Genomic DNA, 22500 nt, shown 5'->3' with positions numbered 1-22500 from the left:
AAATACTAGTTACTACATGAAATAATATATGTCAACCACACACCAAAATATAATACCAGCTAAACGCTAAAATACTTTTCAATTAACGTACATTTAGATGTCAGACCTACACTAAAGCTTCTTAAACGTAGATGTATATATATATATATATATATATATATATATATATATATATATATATATATATATATATATACACACACACACACTCCTATTAACATGTGGATATGTGTGTAGAGGGTTGCTAAAAAGAATAGTATACAATACAACTACGATAGTCTAGGCCCAGTGTAAAACGTATATAATATTGAAACTATTATAATTTATACATATATCGGAATCACATTCACTGAGACGCTCAATAAAACGGCTTTAATCATTTCAGTAAATGTTTTTAAAATCAAAATAACGTATCAAAAATGAATACAAAACTGTGTATTTTGTTGGGGGCCCCTTTAAAGAAGTGCTCTAATTTACTATTATTTATTTTTACAAAATAAACTGTTTTTTTTAAAGAAACATACATTTTTACTTAATTTGATGACACTTTACCCTATTTTATTTGTATCAACAGAGTGCAGTTCAATCGCTAGCCCCAGTAAATGACCAGAAATGTTGTTTGGGCGACAATAGTCTAAGGGGGGCTCTACAAACCTGGTGAAATAATCTTAATCCCTTTAATAATAATAATTTTTTAAATAAGGAAGCTTGTATACCCTCTAATTGTATTGCAACATAAAACGTTACGGATTAATTTGTTTGAATTCTAATAAGTGTAAAGACAAAAAAAAATCAAATAATAAAAAATGTGGAAAAATATGGCGTCAAGGAAAGACATTTGCACACGCCACAAAAATGCAATGCATTCTTGGTTGTTTGCAGAAAATTTACAGCTGAGCAATAAAAGTTTACGACTGAATCACAAGTTGGATTGGCCACAGGAAGTCATGTGGACTCTCTCCATGAACGTGAACTTTTTATTGTGGTTTTCTCTTATGACTATTTCGCAGTGCTCCTTGCTTTAACAGTCCATCCAGTGCCAGTGAAAGGGGGTTGATCGTATCTTTTTTTATATATATATATTTATATATATTTTTTTAATCTAGATCTTCCTTTTTTTTCCTTTTGGAACTGTTGGTCGCTAAAAGCATTTTGGAAATAATGAATTTACTGCACCTCTTCGGTCGCCTCCCCCTTTTCCACCCCTAGGGGCAAAAGGCACTACATTTCCTTTGGAGAAAGCAAAGAATAAAGGAGCGACGAGTTGTAAATACCTTATTTTATTATTATTTTTTTTTTTTTCTCTCCCCAGAGTTCCCTGCTTTAGAAGCAAAAGGGATCGGTGCAATTTTTTTTTTGCCCAGCATTATTTTATTTATTTATTTATTTTGTAATGTTTCCTTGAAGCTCCACACAGCAGCACCGGATCAGACAGAGGGAGTGAGAGAGGGAGAGAGGAAGAGAGAGAGAGGAAGGGAGAGAGAGACAGTAAGAGGCACCATTGGTAAGTGTTCCCTTATTGGCTAACATTTCTAACTAATGATCCATAGCAATGGGTGGTAAGGAGAAATGATACATAACATTGCAGTGCACAGACGTATAGGCGAATTGCTGTGATATGAAATTGCTGCAGAATTAGGGTTAAATGGGGGAAAGTGTGGGGTTTGCATGATGTGATGTCACGAGCTTTTTTTTTTTTTTTTATAGTGTCTGTGACTGAGATTAAATTGCCTTTTGCTGTCACGTCTCCCTTCTTGTACTAACGCTGCTGTGTTACAAGCAAAAATTCGTGGGCCTTGTAAAAAGGGGTGTGAGATATAAGACAAAAAAAAAGAGAGAAAGTGAGACCCGCAGAGGAATTGAGGTCGGAAGTTTGGAGGAAGAAAAAAAAACCTGCAAGATGATGTTGAGTATAGAAAGAGAAATGTGAACTTTTTTTTATATATATATTGAAAGAGCTGAAGGGTATGGGTGACGGCCGGACATGCGCAGTGAGTCTGGTGCCCATTCATCCAGGAATGGGTGCCAACAACTTTACTGGATGTGGTCTTGGTCAGTGCCTGAGATGAGAGGTGTAATTTGTGTTTTCTTATTTGATCAGTTTATTCTGAACACAAGATTAGCAGCAGCCCACATAGATATAGAGGTGTTGTTTTTGTGTTCTGCTTTTCCACTGTGCCACTTTTAGTGGTGGTAAAGACGCTTCACTTGTGTACATGCCATTTTGCATCCTTTATTGTAAGCACATTTATTTTCTCATCGTCAGGAAGATTGTTTTTTTGTATAGTATAGGCAATTTTTAAACGTCTAATAGTCTAAAGCATGCATAATTGATTTAATGTTTTGTTGTCCCTGAATCCGATTTTTTTTTTGCTTTGTGTTTTTACAGATACACGTGTTTTATAAAGGAGGAAATATCTTTAATTGTTTTCAAATGTTATTCCATAAAGCTTCATTTTCTATAGCTACAATACGATGGGTTTAATTAGATATAGTTTATATCTCAGACCAGTAGATACAAATTGTGGGATTTTGTAGTAGGTCATTAAAATAGAATATAGAGCTTTGCTAAATCGTGACAGGCAATCAAACCAGTAACCATTGCGTTTTGGATGTTTCAGAGAAAGCTCAAATACAACATATTCTGCATTCTGAAATTATCATCATGGCATTATTAAAGTCAAGATTACCATAGAAGGCACTATTATGTATGCTTGGATTAAAATTGGTTACTAATAACAAAGAACAACAATTCTCGTGTACCATTTGAAATGTCCTAAATTGTGATATTAATACAATATGTGGTTACTTAACCCCGTGTTATCTGAACTAAAAAAAAGCTGGGTTCCTCTCTAATTGGCCAGACAAAAACATAGAAAGTTGGTTTGTCACTACACAGATTTTGGAAATATAGCCTTATTTGGTACATATGCTAAGGAAATAAACTCGTTTGTATTTGTTACTGCAAACCTTATGTCCAATAATAATAATAATAATAATAATAAAAAAACAAACATATATAGGTATATAAAATCCACACGAACCTTTGTTTATCTGTTCTTGATATTTACTCGACAGCCTTCCAATGAGCTAATCTTGGTCTAATCTTGGCTTGAATGTTTGCCAAACAGGAACAGTTTTGTCTGCCTGCGTTTAAAGCCACATTTATAACTTTATTGGCCTGTAAAGCCAAATGCCTATAGTTCTTTGAGGAAATGTTAAGTGCTTCCAAGTGTCCTTTTTTGGGGGGCCATTGTTCTGCTTGTTCTATACCAGCAAAAATGGTCTAGTTTCTGGATTAATTTAGTAATGTGCATGTACAATGTGATTGCATTTTGTTGGTAGAAAACATTTTCATTTGAAGGCCTTATAGGGCAGGCATGTGGCCAAAGGGTTTTTATCACACTATTTTATGGTTCATGGACAATGCTGTTTGAAACTTCCACAGTCATTTGGATTTCAGTAATGTGAGGCCTGTAGGGTTGAAAAATCCAAAACATTTTTTCAATGTATTGATTTCCCACTGTAAGCGATGTGCTATCATCTCTCATAAACCTACGGAAGACAGAAACATTTTATATACAGAATGTGGTCGTGATTTATAAATTGCCTGAGTTTTACAAATACCACTCCCTGGAAATAAATTACTAGCTTTATCCGAAGCACTAGGGGAAGAGACTAAATGAGTCTAATAAAACAGGGCGCTTTATATTGACTTTTCCTGTGGCTATTCATTTTCAAGCAGAATAAACACCGGGTGTTTTCTGCCTAAGAGATTGCCACCTGTTGTATATAAGTAGAAGGTTTATTTGGGTTTTAAAACTCAAATACGTATTTATAAATTAAAAAGAACAAGTATAAAAGTAATTGACAGAAATGGTTAAATCCCAGGAGGTAAAACTGGGCCGTTGCCATTAAAGAGCAAGTGATGAAACAGCAGTGGCCTTGAGTTCGGTATCATGAGGAGTTTTTATCTTCAGAAAGGGTTTATTTTGCTTAGTTAATATAATATGCTATTGCAAAGTGTTTTTTTATTTACCAGTTTATTTTACATAAGTTCTTCAGTATTATATATATTACATATGTTAAATAATCTCTCTCTCTCTCTCTCTCTCTCTCTGTATATATATATATATATATATATATATATATATATATATATATATATATATATATTATATCATTTATATATATATATATATATATATATCTTATATATTTTTATCTTAATAGGTTTGTATATTAAGATATTTACATTTGGTTAAATTATATGGTAGTGTTCAGGAAGAGAATGTTTTAATTATCCATCTAAAATTAACAGGTTGAATACTATTTCAGTAAATATTAGGAAGTCTTTCATACAGGTTTTTACAGATAGAAAACAATTTCATGTTAAATATTATTAGTGTCTATGAATATTTTATGCTCAGTCGATATATTTGTTCATTTTGTTGCTTCAGCCGGCAGTAAAACGTTCAAACACAAAAATAACTACATATTTATTGAAGTGAGCAGTATGTTAATAAGAGAATTGAACTGTTATGTTACTTTTGTGTGTGTCTGTCCACATAGTATATTTATTGGTCAGATTCATCTGCTTACTTACATGCTTAAATCCTGTTATTAAATATACAGTGGCAGTTTCCAATTTTATAAATACAGTAATAACAATAAAAATGCAGGCTGAAAAATATTGAGTTAGATGTGATGTTCTTGGTGAAATGTGAATTGCACGTTCGTATTTTCATAGAACAGACCATCGCAGATTATAAACAATAAAGGGGTCATAATGCCCCCAATCTATTGTGAGAGGTGCACACTCTGTAGTTAAGTTGAAGGAAAGCAGTTTTTGTCAGTGAGAATAGAATTTAAGATGTTAAATGTATCAAACTTGTATCGTGTATGGCTCTGTGTTGGCATACGTCAAGACCATGATGTACAACGATTTCATCTTAATATCTGACTTTTGTTTCATGAGCTATGTGTGCTTATGAGTGTGCCAGGGTGGCTACCATGCAAGCTTGTGAAATGGAAGTAGTTCTGTAATGTATTAGGGTTTACTCCTATGGCCGTCCTTTGTTTACTTGTTTATATACTGCCACCAAGTGACCGAAAGCTGCCAAACCAACAGTTTCAGTCTTAAGTGGTCAGACTGTAGTCAGTGCTGGGACCTTTTGGGGGGAAAAAAAATAATGAATTTCACTTGCTCATTTTCTGGAAATGCATTTTTTTTTTCTACATATGTGAAGCTTAATAGAAAACAGGTGCACTGGGGTGTTTCTCTCCCTGCATCTTTTCCCAACAATTTTGCGGGCGTTACAAGTGATGACCAGCAACAAAGGACAGAAGGTCTGTTTAAGAGTGTAACAGTTTTACATGTATATAGCTGCCGACTAGAACTGTGACAGCACAACCACGTTCTACCCATGAAGATCCCATGTAAAAAGACACATAGCAACCAAGCTACCTGTTTGCACAAACCAATAGTTTATTTAAGAGGAAGAAATTGTAGTCAGACCAATATTGAAAATGGAAATCATTGCAGGAGACATTAAAATGATATAGAGTTTGGAATGCTGTATTTAATATGTGGGTTGGTCCTTTTAAAAGCATTATATGAAGAGCTCCACTTAAGACAGCAAGTGTTGTTTTTTTTTTTTTTTAATAAATCTTTCTGGTAATCTGATATAAGACAGCAGCTTTCAAGACTGTAAACACGAAGAATAAAGACCCTTAAGGTTAATGGTTGTGCAATTTTTCATTGTAAGGTTATGTTTTCATATTTAATAACGTTTTGTCAATTGCATGTTGCTTCTGCTAACATTAAGTGAACGGGGCAAGCCCATTCTAAATGTCATGCTGTGGCATGTGTACCTCTGATGTCATATGCATAAACAATAATCATAGCAAACATATTGCCATTCTGCACTTTCATACACATTATTATTTTCACTATTAAAATGCAACAATAATAGCAAATGCATGTCCCCTGTTCGTGGAACTACATGTGCAACACGTTGGTAATTATGAAACAATTTATTTATCCAACAACATTTACAGTAGCTGAGAAACAACACTTTACACATGATTTTCTTACAAACAGCATTATATCACTGTGAATCTCCAGTTGTGCAAAATGATAGGATAACTTTTCCAGGGCATGCACACATTTGGTGTTCTTAGTAGCATTCTTCTGTTTATCCTTGATATGGTTTGGAAGAAGTGGCGTGAGCTGCTGGTATGTTTTGGGAGAAACCGATTCCAGAAGTTCTTTCTACAAAGGGGCATTGTGACCTTTATTTCCTGATGACGTGTGGTAGTTACTTCATTGTCTAAAAAAAATATAAATTTGAAATATTACAATACTTAAAAAAAAAAAGTACTCAATGTGGTTATTTGTGTGTTCACAGAACTAATAAGTAAATACACGACCTATAAGATCATGTGTTCTAGGTAAATGACATAAGTAAAACAGTAAACATGTTTTCATCAAGCAAACATCTCATAAAATCATAGATACCCAGATACTGAAATAAATACTTCAAACATCAAGATTATTGAAATGCCATTGGTAAATGTGCACTATTTGTATTTGATCGATCACATTTCGCGAAGACTTTGTTACATGCATTATTTTGAAATGTTGTTTTAAATTATAATAATTGTTTTACAATCTTCATGGACTTAAAAGGTAATGTATGAAATCCATATATTGGCAAAACATGAGTGCATTTTGTTTTTGTCCTGTATCTGGATCGTAGTTTTACTTCTGTTTTTGAATGGATCTATTAATTTCACTTTAACAGGATTAATTAATGATTTGCATTGTTTCCGGTATTTAGAAGTTGTGCTTTTGACATTGTCCAGGATTGTATCCGTTATGTGACATATTTGTGCCTTTGAAGCATTTAACATAGAAAGTGGATTTGCTGCACGCTACAATATTACAAGGAACGTTTTAATTGTAGACAATTGTACTGGTGATCATTTCTGTGACTTGTTTACACAGTATGGTTGGTTCATTTGCCTGGTGTAAGATGCACATGGTAATAACATCAACAAGATGCTAACAAACTGTATTTTTTTTGTAAGTTTTAATGTGTTCTCATACATGATTTACCCTTTTTTCTGAATAATTCAGTTCTAGATTAATTTTAAAAAAGACCTTGATATTTTTTTAAACTATGATTATTTTTAACATTCACATTCCTATTAAGATCGCCTGTTTCCCAAGTAAAATTTACATTAATAAAAAAAAAAAAGAAGCTTCGAAACAAATCGATCAGGGTCTGATATTTTATGCATCTACAAGTCACCGCGCTAAGGCTTCAACCAACCAACTGTATTTAACCATATAGCTTCACAACATAGATAGTTAGTGACCAAATCAGGTTCCTAGAAAGACAGTCTAATATTATTTTAGTAGATTAAGAATCGCCAGACAGGGCTATCACACATCTCAGGCAACAAATTGAAGCCTTAATGGAAAAACTCCTTTGCCTGGGTGAAGCACAATGTTTGGCCATAAATAAATAAAAAGTATGAACTCCGATAGGCAATAAATTACAAATATAAATTAAAAAGGTGAAGAGGAAAGGTACTTAGTCTTTATATCCCAACGATGTCATGTCCAGCCATACAACTCAGTATTAATTACACGCACATACCTATCTCTCTCTATATATACATATTTACTGTAGATATGCAGCGGTGTGTTTGTGCAACATTAATTTAGTACGTGCGTGTGTGTTTGTTTACTACATATATTTAAAGAACGCCCATAAACACATCGTATTTTTTATTTGTCTGCAAACGATGACATATATACTCAATCAATACACACAGTAGCATTAAAACATTTCATTAGTTAATGCATATGCGTATTTTTATGACTATACCATGGGACTGGCTTCTGTTAAATAATTATGTATATGGAAAATAATCACTCCAAGTCGTTTCTTGGTCCACAGAAAAGGTCCGAGACATCATCCGAGTTTAAGTGTTGAAATATACTTTGACAGTGGCAACTGGATTTCTAATGCTATAGGATCTCTGAAAAGCTTTAATGTTGTTTCCTTTCTCTTAATTGGGAAGGATATAGAAAACACGTGTGTTCAGGCTATTTTTTTTTATGATGGTTTCTTTTCTCAGTTAATCAATCGGCTAATTACAGAGCTAAAAACACACTCATCCATTCCTAGGTGTTCATATGTTTGCATATTTGTAAAAAAATATATATTTTTTATATATATATAAAACTTACCTGAAACTCCTCACATTTGGATTCTTTTATTATGTAGGCTCAGTGTTTGGTTTGGGAGAGTTACAGCTCTGGGGGGAAATTCAGAGCTAACACAAAACTCAGGTCTCCACTACACTGGAGCAGTTTCATAAACATCTGTTCTTTAAAATTCTGCTGAGTTTACATAATTGTGCTGGGATTCATTTAAAGAATATACCTTCCAGGCAATCACCTACACGCACATAGCAGTTTCTTTTGGCAAAATTATAAGTTCTGGAAAAATATTTCTGAAATTATCCGTTGCACATTACAGCAGCAAGCATATTTTCTGGAGGAGTTTATTCATATACATATATATATGGGTTTTCAAACTTTTTCTTCTTCATCTTCAAAATTGCTGTTTTATAAATGCACAAGCCATAGCTTTCCTTTGTTGCTTCAAGTTGTACTGGGTAACCGGTTTTCTAGTCCCCATAAATTGACTGGTGCTTTAAGGCTTGCCCTTTGCTTATAGTTGTAATAAAACACTTAACTTTCTCTGCGAAGAGAAGACCGGTTATAGCACTGAACTGCCTCTCTGAAGTCACTGATATACCTACGCCTTACACCCCCCACCCCCAAATAATGCTTTGCACACTTTTATTTAAGTTTGACAAGCAAGGAAGAATTCTGCTCATCTACAGTACATGCAGAAGCACATAGGTATATCCTCTTAATATAACAACAAAGGGGAAGGCAGACAACGCGGCTGGGGGCCCTTGTGTATTTAGCAACCATATTCCAATTAAAGTGTACATTAAATAACAGATAAGCTGATACATGAGGAAATAAAAATCGCTTCAAGAAATCAACAAATTTTGTACCCATCCAAGTTCTGCTTTAGGGAGATAACACTTCGTATCATCAGTCTATACAACCATATCAATGTGCTTATATATATCAACAAATGTTGTACCCATCCAAGTTCTGCTTTAGGGAGATAACACTTCGTATCATCAGTCTATACAACCATATCAATGTGCTTATATATATATATGTATATATATATATATATATATATATATATATATATATATATATATATATATACACAGACACAAACAATTGTAGATAAATACAATGTATTTGCATGTATGCATGTAGTAAACATGCTTTTATACGCATCTGCTCTTAGTGAGATGGCATGTCATTGTAGGCGGTTTATACAGAATAGAGTGGGCAAAAACGTTGCCAGTTTCGTTCAATTAAAGAATAGTGAAATAAAAACATCTGACAATAAATATCAGATGGAAAAATATTTGCGCCATAGGCCCCCTGAGCTCTGTAAGAGTTGAAGCGAAGCCCCTGCACCAGCAAACAGTTTTGTTGTAAAGCGTACTTACTTACACACTTTTGTCCCACACTTTGGTTGTGCAATTCCAGCCTCAAATGGTCTCTTTATTTTGGTTGAAACTTTATTTTTTTGTTGTCTGCACTCAAGGGATCGCTGGTGTTATGCTAGGGCAATAAACGACCCCTTTTCGTCTGTTCTCATCTTTATGGCTTTTATTGCCATCACATTGCTTTGTTGCACACAGGAAAAAGATCGTAAAATCCTTCAGCATCCGGGTTTCCCCCTCAACCCTGACAAAATATTGCTTTTTTAACTTTCACAAATAGTGACTTTTAGGAGCGTGTTGCTAAACCTGCGCATCTTTAAGAACAGCAGCAATCACATGAGCTGCACAAATTACAAGGGAATATTACCTTTTTTATTCTGAGCTGCTTCTGTTCTGAAAAAATATATATATTTTTGGAGCTCAACTATTTAATGAAAACGACGACAGGATTTTAATTAACATAATGAGATTTCAAGCATATAGGTACATTGATTTAATAAACAAGGTGACTTTGGAGATGTGCAAAAGAATGCAACACAGTCCAACATCCTGCAAGGCTTCTGACCCCTGTTTCATTAAATGTACATTTTTTTTTCCATTGGAAACTCAGCAGCAAGTTGAAATTTACAACAATCCTATTTAAATATCACGTTTTAATTATTTTTAAAATATTTGTGTGCCGTGCATATAACAATAAAAACTAAAAACACTTGAAATATTGCAGAAAATAAACACCTTCAAATCAAAGTACACACAAAAAATTAGCACTTCATTTATTTCTGCAGTGATTGGCATTTATAATCAATTAGGCAAAAGTGCATGTGCCCGCTTACATCCAAGAGTGCAAGTGTGTATTAGCTGAACATAAATAGTGAGAGAGAAAAAATATATAAACCAATCATAGGATCACGGGAAATAATCTGTATTACCTTCTTGAAAATATTCTATTTGCAAACGTTTTCTACATTATACACGCCATGGTTGTTAAGAAAATCTCTGCATGACTTTTAAATAAACATGTAGCGTCTTATATTTGCATTATTTCAATGTAATGTATAGACTTGAGATCGGCGTATATATATATATGTATTATACACACACACACACACACACACACACGCACACGCACACACACGCACATACATATGCACATCAGCGTGTCTGTGTGGGTGTGTGTTAGGGTTAGCTGTCTTCTAAATTCCAAATGCTTTTGCATACATTCGATTCTATTAGAACAAAGTGAAATTGTATTTGGAAAAATTCTATTTGATTTAAGCTACGTTGTTCTCTGGAGACTTACTCCCTAACATACTTAAAGTTGTTGGTTTTTTTTTCTCCCTTAAATCTAATTTTATATTTATAATTCCGAGTCTTACTTTGAATGTATACTTTCAACTGGGGAATCAACACAAGCAAAACCAATTTTTTCCTTTCTTGACATCTCGCTTCCTATTGGCTCCCAGTAGGTCAGCTGACTTTGTCATTTTGTCTGTCCTGGAGTGGAGCCGTCCCTATAACAATCTAGTTCAGACTACAAACTGGAGACAGAAATAAATATTAAAGAAATCTTACAGGCAGGTAAAGGAGAAGATATGAATTCCTATTTCACTAACCCTTCTTTATCCTGCCATTTAGCCAGTGGCCAAGAAGTTATCCCAAATGTGGCCCTTAATTCAACTGCCTATGACCCTGTTAGGCATTTTTCCACTTATGGAGCTGCCGTTGCTCAAAATAGGATCTACTCTTCTCCATTCTATACACCGCAAGATAACGTTGTGTTTAGCTCCAGCCGGGGCCCCTACGAGTATGGATCTAACGCCTTTTACCAGGAAAAGGACATGCTTACTAGCTGCAGGCAGAATTCAATGGGACACAATACACAGACTTCAATTGCACAGGATTTTACCAGTGACCAAAATAGAGCCAATGTCCAGGAGCAGAAAACTAGCATTCAGATCTATCCTTGGATGCAGCGCATGAACTCCCACAGTGGTAAGTTTTACAGCTTGGAGATATAAATTAAATAAACTGAACCATCTTTACGATCATCTCCCTAGCAGAACAGGCTCAGCTCCTTTTTTATGGCCCTCATAAAAGCAATAAAGTAGCTCCTTTCACAGTTGCCGTTATAGGCCTTTTATTTGTTAAGTTGTTGCAAGCAAATATGGCTTGTTATGTTCTTTCTAATTAAAAGACTTTGTGAGTGTAAAATATCTGTAATACAGTTCAACGAGGTCTTAGGGTTTTTTTTGAGGGGGGGGGGGCGGGGGAGAGTTAAATTTTTAAAAAAATCACTTTTTTGTGTGTGTGCAAAATAACTTTAAACGATAGATGGATAAGTACGTTTTTATGAAGGGGGATGGATGTTACTTTACAACAGACAATGGGATTTAGGATATGGCGATGTTAAAGAGGCACTAATGCAAAAATAATTTTCTATTTTCTCTTCTAAGTAATTATAAACAGGATGTGAACAAAAATCCACATCTTTTTTTTAAAAATTATTATTCTATTTCAGCAAGTATGCTGAAATAATAGAAAGCAACAACACAACCCTCATACAGTATCCCAACATGTTTCTGATGTAGCTTTTCTGATTATTTAGTTTTTTTTCTGATTATTTAGTGGATGTGTTTAAAGCACAACAAACGTGTTTGGGAAGAGTAGCAGTGACTAAATGCAGGAAGAATTCACATAGCTGGTGGGTGTGAGAAGTGGTACTAAGTGGGGGGAAGCAGGGCTGTAGAGTAGCAGGAACAAAGCTAGTTAGGCAATTGCATGTTTTCTCACTAATTATTTTCAGTTTGTCTTGTGTCTGAATCCCTAGGAGTGGGCTATGGAACGGACAGGAGGAGAGGTCGCCAGATCTACTCCCGTTACCAAACCCTGGAGCTGGAGAAAGAATTCCACTTTAATCGTTATCTGACCAGGCGCAGAAGGATTGAAATCGCCAATGCACTTTGCTTAACAGAGCGTCAAATCAAAATCTGGTTTCAGAACAGGAGGATGAAATGGAAAAAAGAAAGCAACCTGACTTCCACCCTGTCTGGGGCCAGTGGGGCTGCTGCTGACAGCTTAGCCGGGGGAAAAGAAGAAAAGCGAGAAGAGACAGAAGAACAGCCAAAAGAGTGAATGGGGACTCCATCAAGAAGCTCTCTTTCTCCCCTCACTACTTCCCCTCCTCCCCCAAGCTGGCAGAATTGATATGGATGGGCTGCATTAAAGAAACAAATATATATACACACATTTATATCTAGAGCCAAAAGTGGACTATTCAGTGACTGAAAGACACCCTACAATGTGATAGGTTTGACCAGCCTACATCCACCATTAGGTTCTTCTGGCTATAAGTCTGTATGTCATTTTATTCCTCTAACTTTGAATAAAGACTGTGTTTCAAAGCCACACATTTCCTTGTAAACAAACATTGCCTGCAAACAAAGGGATACAACCCTGACAGACTTTGCCTGTGTGTGTGTTTGGAATGGACCTTGCACAATTTTAATGTCAAGAAATTCAAGCACTCCCAAGATATGTTCCGTTTCCCTTCCCTTTAAGCCGTGGCCACGTAAATATAGCATTTGTTTTCCAAGAATAGCCTGACTGTATTTAAAACGATACTTTGGATCATCCTCCATATTACATACTGTGACAGTTAACGTGTGAACCTTATTTTTTATTGTGTTCGTGGTGTCAGTATTTATATTTATGTTTAGCACTGCAATGTTCAATAGTAGCAAGTAAATGAAGTTTCATAGCTTTAGAGAAATGGTTACATCTTGTGTTTCACTGATTATGTATAAAGGTCACGTCCTATGGACAAACTGTTAAGTATTTAATAAAATTGATATTATTTTTAATGGTTATAAGTCTTTGTGTATGAGTTGGACGTGTATTTCCCCTACATGCTAAACTGATTGTATCTTATTCTCACATCTCCCTTGTCACTCACAAATGTGCGAATCTTCCACATTCCCCACTATTCTTCTCTGTCACTTCTTTTGTTGTTTTATTACTTTATAGCATAATAAACATATCTGCATTGAACCTCCTTGGTTCAGCTGACTTCCCAAATACAAGCTTTGTCTTATTTACTCCATACACTAGTAAATTCCCCAACTCTCTGTGCTCCAAAAACTTCTAAACTATTTTAAGTATGGGCAGGACAAGAAAAATATTCAAAAATCTATTCTCCCCCCACCCCTCAAAAAAAAACTTCAGTCATTAACCCCCATCGTGAAAAATGCTTTTTGAAATCGCGGCCACATAACAACTCAGGTCAGTAACAGCGCAGATTGTAGAAATATATATTTACAAGGTACTGTGTACACAAGCGCACTGAGATCACTAGATACATATAGAGAAATATAATAATAAAGCTTAATGCAGAGTCTATTCCCAACAAATTAATTCAGCACATTACTTTCACACTTACTATAATGGACATAGCTATAATGTCAATATTTTGTTGGATCTCTTTTTAATTGTGTCTGCATTTTTCTTAGCGTGAACCAATTGCAGCAAAATGTGCACCGAGTCCATGAGAATTGGGGGAAATGTATTAAAAATCATATCGGAAAAGAGTTGCAAATGTAGTTTCCCCCGAGAAAAAATAATAAACACGCGTATTTTCTTAGTTCGCTCAAAATAGCTCCAACAAATAGTGTAAAAAAAAAAAACAATGTAAAAAAAATCTACAAAAATACAGAGAACCAACTACAGTAAAAACTGGCTACATCAGAGTATATCAATACTACATTAAATCTGGAATGAGAAAACATTGCAGTCACTATATTTTACTCCAATTATGTAACCGCTGAACTTTTTACCTTTAAATTGAATATTATTTGGAGAATTTCTTTATCTTAACCTCAAAAAGTTGCCTGTACATTAAAGCAGCTTTTGGTGACAGACAAACTCAACCTTAACATCTTGACACTTTTTTTTCTCCCCCCCCCAAAAAAAAGTGTGTTCTCTTGAACCGTGATCTTTCAAGCACAACAAAAACAGAAACCAGTGTTTTCACTCCAATGATCAAAAACAGCAACATTTATTGAACACGTATGTGTTTACAAGAAGTGAAGCTAAGTAGATTTTGTGCGAGATAACAAATCTGCATTTCAACGTGTAGGCAAAAAAAAAGGTTGAACAAAGACAGATACAAACCTGGTATCTATTCAAACACGTGCACCGGTTCTTATCTGGAGACACCGAAATATGGGTATTATGCATGATCAATATAACAACATATATAGCATGTTTGTCGGAATATGGAGAAATAAGGACACATGCTTGTATTTCTTGTGTGTGCACATGATTAGCACAGGCTCCCAGAGATATCAGCTAATCATATGCAAACTAATAATGAATAGCCAATTTTGAGGAATATAAAGGTATTATTAATAAGGTAATTAAGTAGGGTTACTAGGAACATAACATGTAAATATATATATATATATATATATATATATATATATATATATATATATATATATATATTTTTTTTTTTTTTAAGGCGACATAACTGGGAATTAGCATTGGGCATAAGCACACACAATTGAAGTCCTATTCAAAAAGGTGTCAGTTATATATATATTTTAATAAATTATATGTATTGGGGTATATAAAACTAAATAAGCTATATCCATTATCCATTGACCTATAGCATGAATGATGGTGTACAGTGAAGCCGTGTTTTAACAAGCGCCCTACCACGCAATTGGCACCAGGTGACGCTGTGGTCTCATTGTCTACTTTTGCTACTTGGGGCCTTCAGTTTGTTCTGCCAACATATCAGATACGTTTCACAGGCTTCCATCAATAACCTCCTGGGGTCATCAAGCCAAATTTATGACTGGCCAACAGAGTCACGTGATTCTATTTAAACATCCCATATTTGGGCAGAGCACATAGAATAAAGAAAGAGGAATCCCCAGCTATAAATTCTGCACTTTAGAGAACAAAACCCCTGAACTTCAAAGGGCCACAAATCAAGCATAATCAAAGGGTGCAACACACAAAAAATAATAATAATAATATTAGTCAGACATGAGTTCGTACGTAGCCAACTCATTCTATAAGCAAAGTCAAAATGTTCCTGCCTATTCCATGCAAAGTTATGGGAATTATGGATCTGTATCCGAGGTTCCGTCATCCAGGTATTGCTACAGTGGGTTGGATTTGAGCATTACATTCCCTTCTCCTGGTTCCTCTAACTCTCTGAACGGTCTGGACATGCCTTCAAACCCCAGTTCTAACTCTGACCGGCCTTCCTGTACGGTTATGGGTTCTTCAGGACACACTCTGGGCAGAGGAGAGCAGAGTTCTCTCAGCCCTGGAATTTACAATCAGAAAGCGGGGAGCACATCGCTGGAGGATAGATCTAAGGGGATTGAGAACATCAAAGCAGAGCCGGTACAAACCACTCAACAAGGAGGGCAGCAGCAGCAGCAGCAACAACAACAGCAGCAACCACCACAAATATATCCTTGGATGACCAAACTACACATGAGCCATGGTAAACTTTCACTTCTTGATTTTGTTTCATAGGGTTTTGCATTGGTTTTTATAGGCCATACGGGGCAAATAATAAAAAAACCTGAGGTCGTAAATTTTACGACTAAGGCATCAATTGCTCGTAAAACTGTCCACTAAAAGGCTTAGAGGCTATAGACGTCCAAATTTATGACAGCATAATTGGATCATAGGAACAAAACGTGTATAAAAGACGATAATTCCATTTTTTGGAGGGGGGGAAGCAACAAAAAAAAAAAAGGGAAAAAAATAACTTTTCATATATACTTGTTTTAGTGAGTTTTGTGGCTAAACCTTGCAGTTATATATATAGGATATCAGTCTAGGCAAAGATTTTGAAAATGAGATACAAGTCTGCTATTTATTTTCTTTGTACCTATTTGTCTTTTTTGTGCAAATTAAACTCACGGAAAATAAAAAGCTCCATTTAAGATTTTTGCATAGCGTTTATAATATATATATATGTATATATTTATGTATATATGTGTGTATATATGTATATATGTGTATAAATATAAATATATTATATTATATAATATATATATATATATATGTATATATATAATTTTAGTCCTCGTGGAGATGGCTTAACTGTACATATATTGTAGAATTCACTGTGGCCTGTGTTGTACTTGAGACTGAAAATTAGAAAGTGGATTTTATTTTCCTATATATATTAGGGGAACTTTAATTTTTTTTTGTATTCAAGCTGTTTTATTTTTCTTATTATCCTCCCCCTCCTCCCAGAAACGGACGGCAAACGTTCCCGGACAAGCTACACTCGTTACCAGACCCTGGAACTGGAGAAAGAATTTCATTTTAACAGATACCTGACACGCCGGAGGCGCATTGAGATAGCAAACAACCTATGTCTAAACGAGAGGCAAATCAAAATCTGGTTCCAGAACCGAAGGATGAAGTGGAAGAAGGATTCTAAAATCAAAAGCAAAGACTCCATCTAAAAGGCAAAGTCTAAGGAGACAGATATTTAACCTTCGTTTTATTATACCTACTTACTAAAACTTTTTGTGTGTGTGGGGGTGGTCAGGGGAATTAAATGACTACATGGTTTCTGAGCCATCTATAAACAACTTGGGCCCCCAATTAAGATGACACCCGTTCATATCTTTTTAAAACAAAAAAAGTGTATAGACATGTATTTTGTCAATTTAGTGCTCTATTTTGACCAATTTTGTTTAAAAGTAAAATGTGACAAAAGTTTAGGCAGCTCCCTGCTAGTTTATTTGTCCAGGCTGCATTGTAGTAGACGCGCAAGCTGTCCTAGGGTCAAAGAAAGTTCTCTAGCAAAAAAAAAAAAAATGCTAATTAAGACCCTAGGCTGAAAAGAGCAGGGAAAGTGTAGTGTGGCTGTATTATATTGTGCTTATTATAATAGGGGTCATAACTTTACTGACCAGCTAGATATCGAATATATAAAGAAATGGATGAGGTTTCCAGCTTAAACTTCTTGAGTTGTTAATAAATAAGGAATGAAACATATAAACCTGAGTTTGTGGAACAGTACAGTCCACCCATTTGTCTTCTCATGCACTTGTATAGTCTTTTTAAAAATGACACACTATGAAGTGAATTTGTTTTTCATGTTGCATTTTAGTAGGTATTGTTTATGTTAAAATTTGCTTATGGACAAAAATTGCAACCACTTTTGAAACTTTTAAGTTTATTTCGTCCAGAGACTTTGATATAATTTGTTATAAAGTGTTTGTGTGCAACATTGGCATGTGGGGAAAAGAAATTCGCCAGACGTGTTTTAATGTGTAATTTATTTTCTTGCGTAATTAATGCTGAAGTGTATAAAACCAATTTGTACATCATCGTTTTAATATAATCCTTTTTAGTCCGTTTTATCCGATAATGTACTTCATATATTTATTGGTTGTAATTTCATATGTGAAAAATCATGAAACCTATATTTTGTCATATTGAATAAACAGTAAGTAATATAACGTGTAAATTGGGCAGACATGTTTGTTTTTATTTATTCCTCTGAATATTTCTATGATCAGCCTAATGTGGCCAAACTATATTTCAGTAAAATAGCCCACATTGAGTTCTATGTTCTCTGGTGACTTGCCACCGGTCCACAAACAAGGACACCTCAAGTTCTGTGGAGATATAACCTACTTTCTAATGTTCATGGGGTACAATGAACCTGTAAATACTTTGCTATGTTATTTTGGTCTTGCCGCATGAAAACAGCCAGGTACGAAAAGTCTGAATATTAATATAATTCTTACACCTAATTAGATGCGGTTAAATTAAAAGGGAATAAAGTTTTTTTGTTTTTTTTACACCGTGCCTGTCTCTGCACATAGATACTTAAGGACATTGTCTGATTCTCTAAAAGTTCAGTTAAAATAAATAAAGTTCACGTTATCTTAGTCCATAATGCCTTGTGGATGCAATGGGCGATAACCTCTAAGAAATTACATTTTGAGTTTAATCCCAGTGGCATATTAGACATGTAAATCGAACTAAAATGCAAGCACATCAACCCCAAAACCGAATTACAACTGTGCTCCTATATATATATATATATATATATATATCGTTCAGTTTTTGGAATCTTAGAAAATGAAAGACATACCTGAAAATGAGCTATCTTGAAATCTCTTATCGACAGTCTCCTGCCATTATGGTGAGCTACACTGAAGCTTTGGCCTTAAAATTAAAACCCAAGGGCTCAGGGAAAAAAACAGAGTTTCTGCTCCTTTCCCTTTTGATGTGTAAAAATTAACTCTATCTTTGCTTCGAAAGCTTCTGAGAAAATCACCCGGTTGTGTTATCTCTGATCTGGCCTGGGAACTATTTACAGTAAGAACAAATGCTTGGAATAAGTTAATAGCTCCATAAAACTTTATGGCACTTCCGTTACACGTTGCAGACAAAAGAACAGCTTCCTGATATTGGAAGCAAAAGTTCGTTTGAAGAAAAATCCTACTCAACAGAACACACACACACACACACACACACACACACACACACACCACACACACACATATAAAAAAAAAGTATGTTTAAAAATGATAGAAACACTATATACATTTTGTGTCATGCTTAGAATTAGTCTCTCCAATCTATTTCCAATGGCAGATCCCGTTTTGATCAATATTGTGGTGGTTTCTGCATCCCCCCTACACATTTCACAAGCGGTGCCATTTTTTTTCCATCTAATACTCCATACAAACATGATGACGTCACTACCCCATATTGTTATTATCCCCCTGCCTTTCCTTAACCTCTACAACCAAAATAGTGCACTATGCCCCGGTCCTCACTATTCCACAGCAGTGTCATTTACTGTACGTGTTATCATTGTGTATTTTGAAGATTCAATAATAGATCTGAAGAACAATGTGTAGATGAACCAGATTTACATATGCACACAATAATTTCCCCAATAAGTTGCCTGTTCCTTTTTTTATTGTTACTTTCTTATTGCTCTATTGAATTATAACACATTAGAGAACTACCTCGGAGTCCTTTCTCAGCAAAGTCTCAGTACATTGAACAGCCAAGATAAACCACTCACTCGACTTAGTATAAACCTACTAGTAACCTGGTGTCATTTACATTTCAATAAAAAAATAATCTGATTTTAGCCTACATCTAGAAGAAAAAAATCGGTCAATTAATCAGGGATTAAAATGTATTGCTCTTGAGTCCATCTTCCTGGTTCCTTTTGCATATATGGGTGTATAAAGCTCAAACAAATGTATATTAACAACAATAACAAAAAAACAAAAACACTTACCTTTCCTGCCAACGCAACGTAAAAAAAAAAGTGATCTCGATTTTAGAAAAAGTTAGCTAGCAAAAGTATTTATAAAGCTTGAATCCATGTCTTTGGGGCTACTGCTTTTAGTTTAACAGAGAACATTAGGACAAATACTCCTGGCTTCTATGTGAATTTAGTAGTTTAAAAGTTTTGAAGGTTATTTATGTGAATCGCCCTAAGCAAAGGCCCTGAATGGCTCTCCTGGAACACGTGATGTCATTAAACTAAGTTTTATGGTTTGGGGGAGCTGACAAAGCTACAATGTATTTACATCATATATAATCTTAACTGTCCACCATCGCAGCTGCTAGGTCTCTTTAATGCTGGGACAGTGGGACCAGCCAGTTAGTGTGGATTACGTCGCCTTCAGAATGCTGTTTGTGAGGTTCATCTGCCCAAAAGGACCCCAAGCAAATGGAGTAAGTTCTTGCCCTTTTCTCTCTTGTTTGTGTTGGACTCTTTCAGGTAAAGTTAAATATACTATTTTAAAGTAAAAGTCTCTTGATAGATATTAGGAAACAGGAAACCGTGTCATTGGCTGTACCTGTATCCTATCCTGAGTTATTATATGGTGTGTGCTTCCTTCAAAGCTTATTTCAAATCGAGTTTATTGCTTAGTAATAGTATAATAAAATATAACAAAAGATTATTTGATTTCTGAATTGGCTGAAACCTTTGTTGGTGTTGGCTAATTTAGGTCAATTAGTAGGCAGGGTGGTTGCTGAAGGAAAGGGACTTTTTATAGCCCTGTTTTTGACTTTCTTATTGTGAGCTGAGTGAAGAGGTAGGTTGTAAAAGTTTGTGGAGTTTAAGAAAAGTTCTTGGTCTGAAAGTGCATGCGCAATGTCTGGGAGAGTTCATCACCAAGATGCCCGTTAATGTACTTCTACTGTAGCCTCATATGCTTTACTTGACAGGTGTGGGAATGGGAAGAGAGAGACAGGGGGGAGAGAGAGAGAAGAAGAGAGAGAGAGAGAGAGAGAGAGAGAGAGAGAGAGAGAGAGAGAGAGAGAGAGAGAGAGAGAGAGAGAGAGAGAGAGAGAGAGAGAGAGGAGAGAGAGAGAGAGAGAGAGAGAGAGAGAGAGAGAGAGAGAGAGAGAGAGGAGAGAGGAGGGGGGGGGGGGGGGGGGAGAGAGAGAGAGAGAGTTTAAAGACAAGGCACAGTGAACACCTCTGCCATTGAGCTTGCAATCTACCGTTAGCATTTTGGACACAGGAAAAAAATGTTTATTGAACAAGGTCACATTGTCTATTTTTGAAACAATATCTGCTTTACACTGTATATGAGTCAGCTGCTGAACTGCTTGTTTGCTCAATGTAAACTGAAAAGTGGGCTTCAGGTGTGCTCATCTGTATGTTTCCCAGATAGGGCTACGTTAAATACTTTGGATATTTTTAAATGGGTGTACATAAGAAAGGCAAAAACAAAAAAAAATCCAAATGTGCATCAAAGGCTATATATTATATATGCATGTGTTTGTGTGTGCATATATATTTATATATATATATATATATATTATATATATATATATATATATATATATATATATATATATATATATATATATATATATATATATATATATATATATACACATGGAAGTAGATGCATTCCCACTGTCATTTATTTTTTACATTCGCTCTGTTTCACTTGGCACTTCAGTCGCAGGGTTACCTCATTACCCGCTGATTATGTGTATGATTCTGTTCTTATAATGCATTGTAATGGCTACATTCCAAGGTAACGCAACCACAGCAGTGCTTTAAGGTTTATATTGTTCACATGAGAGATTTACACAGCTGTCAATCTATTTACTCAACACATCAAAAATACGCGTTAAGGGATATGAAACAGCAATTTAATTGATTCTCTAAATTGTTAGTACAAACGTATAAACAACCACAAGACTCATTCAAACCAAATTATGATTTTGAAAGGACTCAGGCAGAGGACACACATACTTGAGTGGCTTGTTTCAGAGACAGACTACTGTTTTTTAGTTTGATGCCAGTGATATTGTTTCCGATTTTAGCAATAGGAAAATGTCAACACTACTGGATGATTACCAACTTTTATACAGTGAAAACAGTGCGATATTACAGCATCACAGGCCCCCAATCATATAATATTTATTAGTACACAGAAACTTGTAAACACACACACACACCTTTCCACTTTATTCCAAAATATGCACACCAGTAAGACAAGGTACATGTGGTTTTTCCCATCTTGTGTCTTCAAAGACTGTCAGCAGAGACATATAGCATTTATTTGGAATACTCATTGTGTTGTTCAGATGCTTACTGCAATGTCACATAATTACATCTTCTTAAATCATGAAAATATAGCATCTAATATACCTGGAAGAAAAAGAGGGAATGACACATTGGTTTTAAATTAATTCTGCACATTCTGTAACAATTAATGTTTAGATACAGAAATAATCCCCTTCCACAAATTATTAGTTTTCGGTTAACCAAACAATTTGTCAAATGCCATGTGAATGTATATAGGGAGACATGCTGTTTTCATTATTTTGATTCAC

The 22500-nt window shown here is 35.1% G+C and overlaps 3 protein-coding genes across 6 annotated transcripts in view; all 3 read left to right on the top strand.

Annotated features, from left to right (window-relative positions):
* LOC142490013 (homeobox protein Hox-D3-like) overlaps positions 1–22500 on the top strand; it is a 168444-nt gene that overhangs the window by 28358 nt on the left and 117586 nt on the right. The window contains exons 1-2 of one of the 3 annotated variants that reach the window (XM_075591776.1): positions 1005–1266; positions 1408–1504. The exons of 1 other annotated variant lie outside the window; for it this stretch is intronic. The gene's annotated coding sequence lies outside the window, so the exon portion shown is untranslated. Of the gene's footprint in view, positions 1–1004; positions 1267–1407; positions 1505–22500 lie in introns of those variants that run through there. One more of the 3 variants, XM_075591771.1, reaches the window with a different exon arrangement.
* On the top strand, positions 10751–13828 carry HOXC6 (homeobox C6). Of its 2 annotated transcripts, none has more exons than XM_075591781.1 (2): positions 10751–11613; positions 12449–13828. In XM_075591781.1, exons 1-2 carry the CDS (start codon positions 11214–11216, stop codon positions 12751–12753), a joined length of 705 nt encoding a protein of 234 aa, XP_075447896.1. In that variant the 5' UTR covers positions 10751–11213; the 3' UTR covers positions 12754–13828. The 2 variants fall into 2 exon arrangements, with proteins under 2 accessions (XP_075447896.1, XP_075447895.1); XM_075591780.1 differs by having other exon boundaries at positions 12425–13828.
* HOXC5 (homeobox C5) lies at positions 15538–18103 on the top strand. Its single transcript, XM_075593423.1, has 2 exons — positions 15538–16138; positions 16903–18103. Exons 1-2 carry the CDS (start codon positions 15670–15672, stop codon positions 17115–17117), a joined length of 684 nt encoding a protein of 227 aa, XP_075449538.1. The 5' UTR covers positions 15538–15669; the 3' UTR covers positions 17118–18103.

This window comes from Ascaphus truei, chromosome 3 (genome assembly GCF_040206685.1).
Source record: "Ascaphus truei isolate aAscTru1 chromosome 3, aAscTru1.hap1, whole genome shotgun sequence".
NCBI classification, from domain to species: domain Eukaryota; kingdom Metazoa; phylum Chordata; class Amphibia; order Anura; family Ascaphidae; genus Ascaphus; species Ascaphus truei.
Note: the sequence above shows the minus strand (reverse complement) of the source record. Positions and strands in the feature narration are given on the sequence as shown.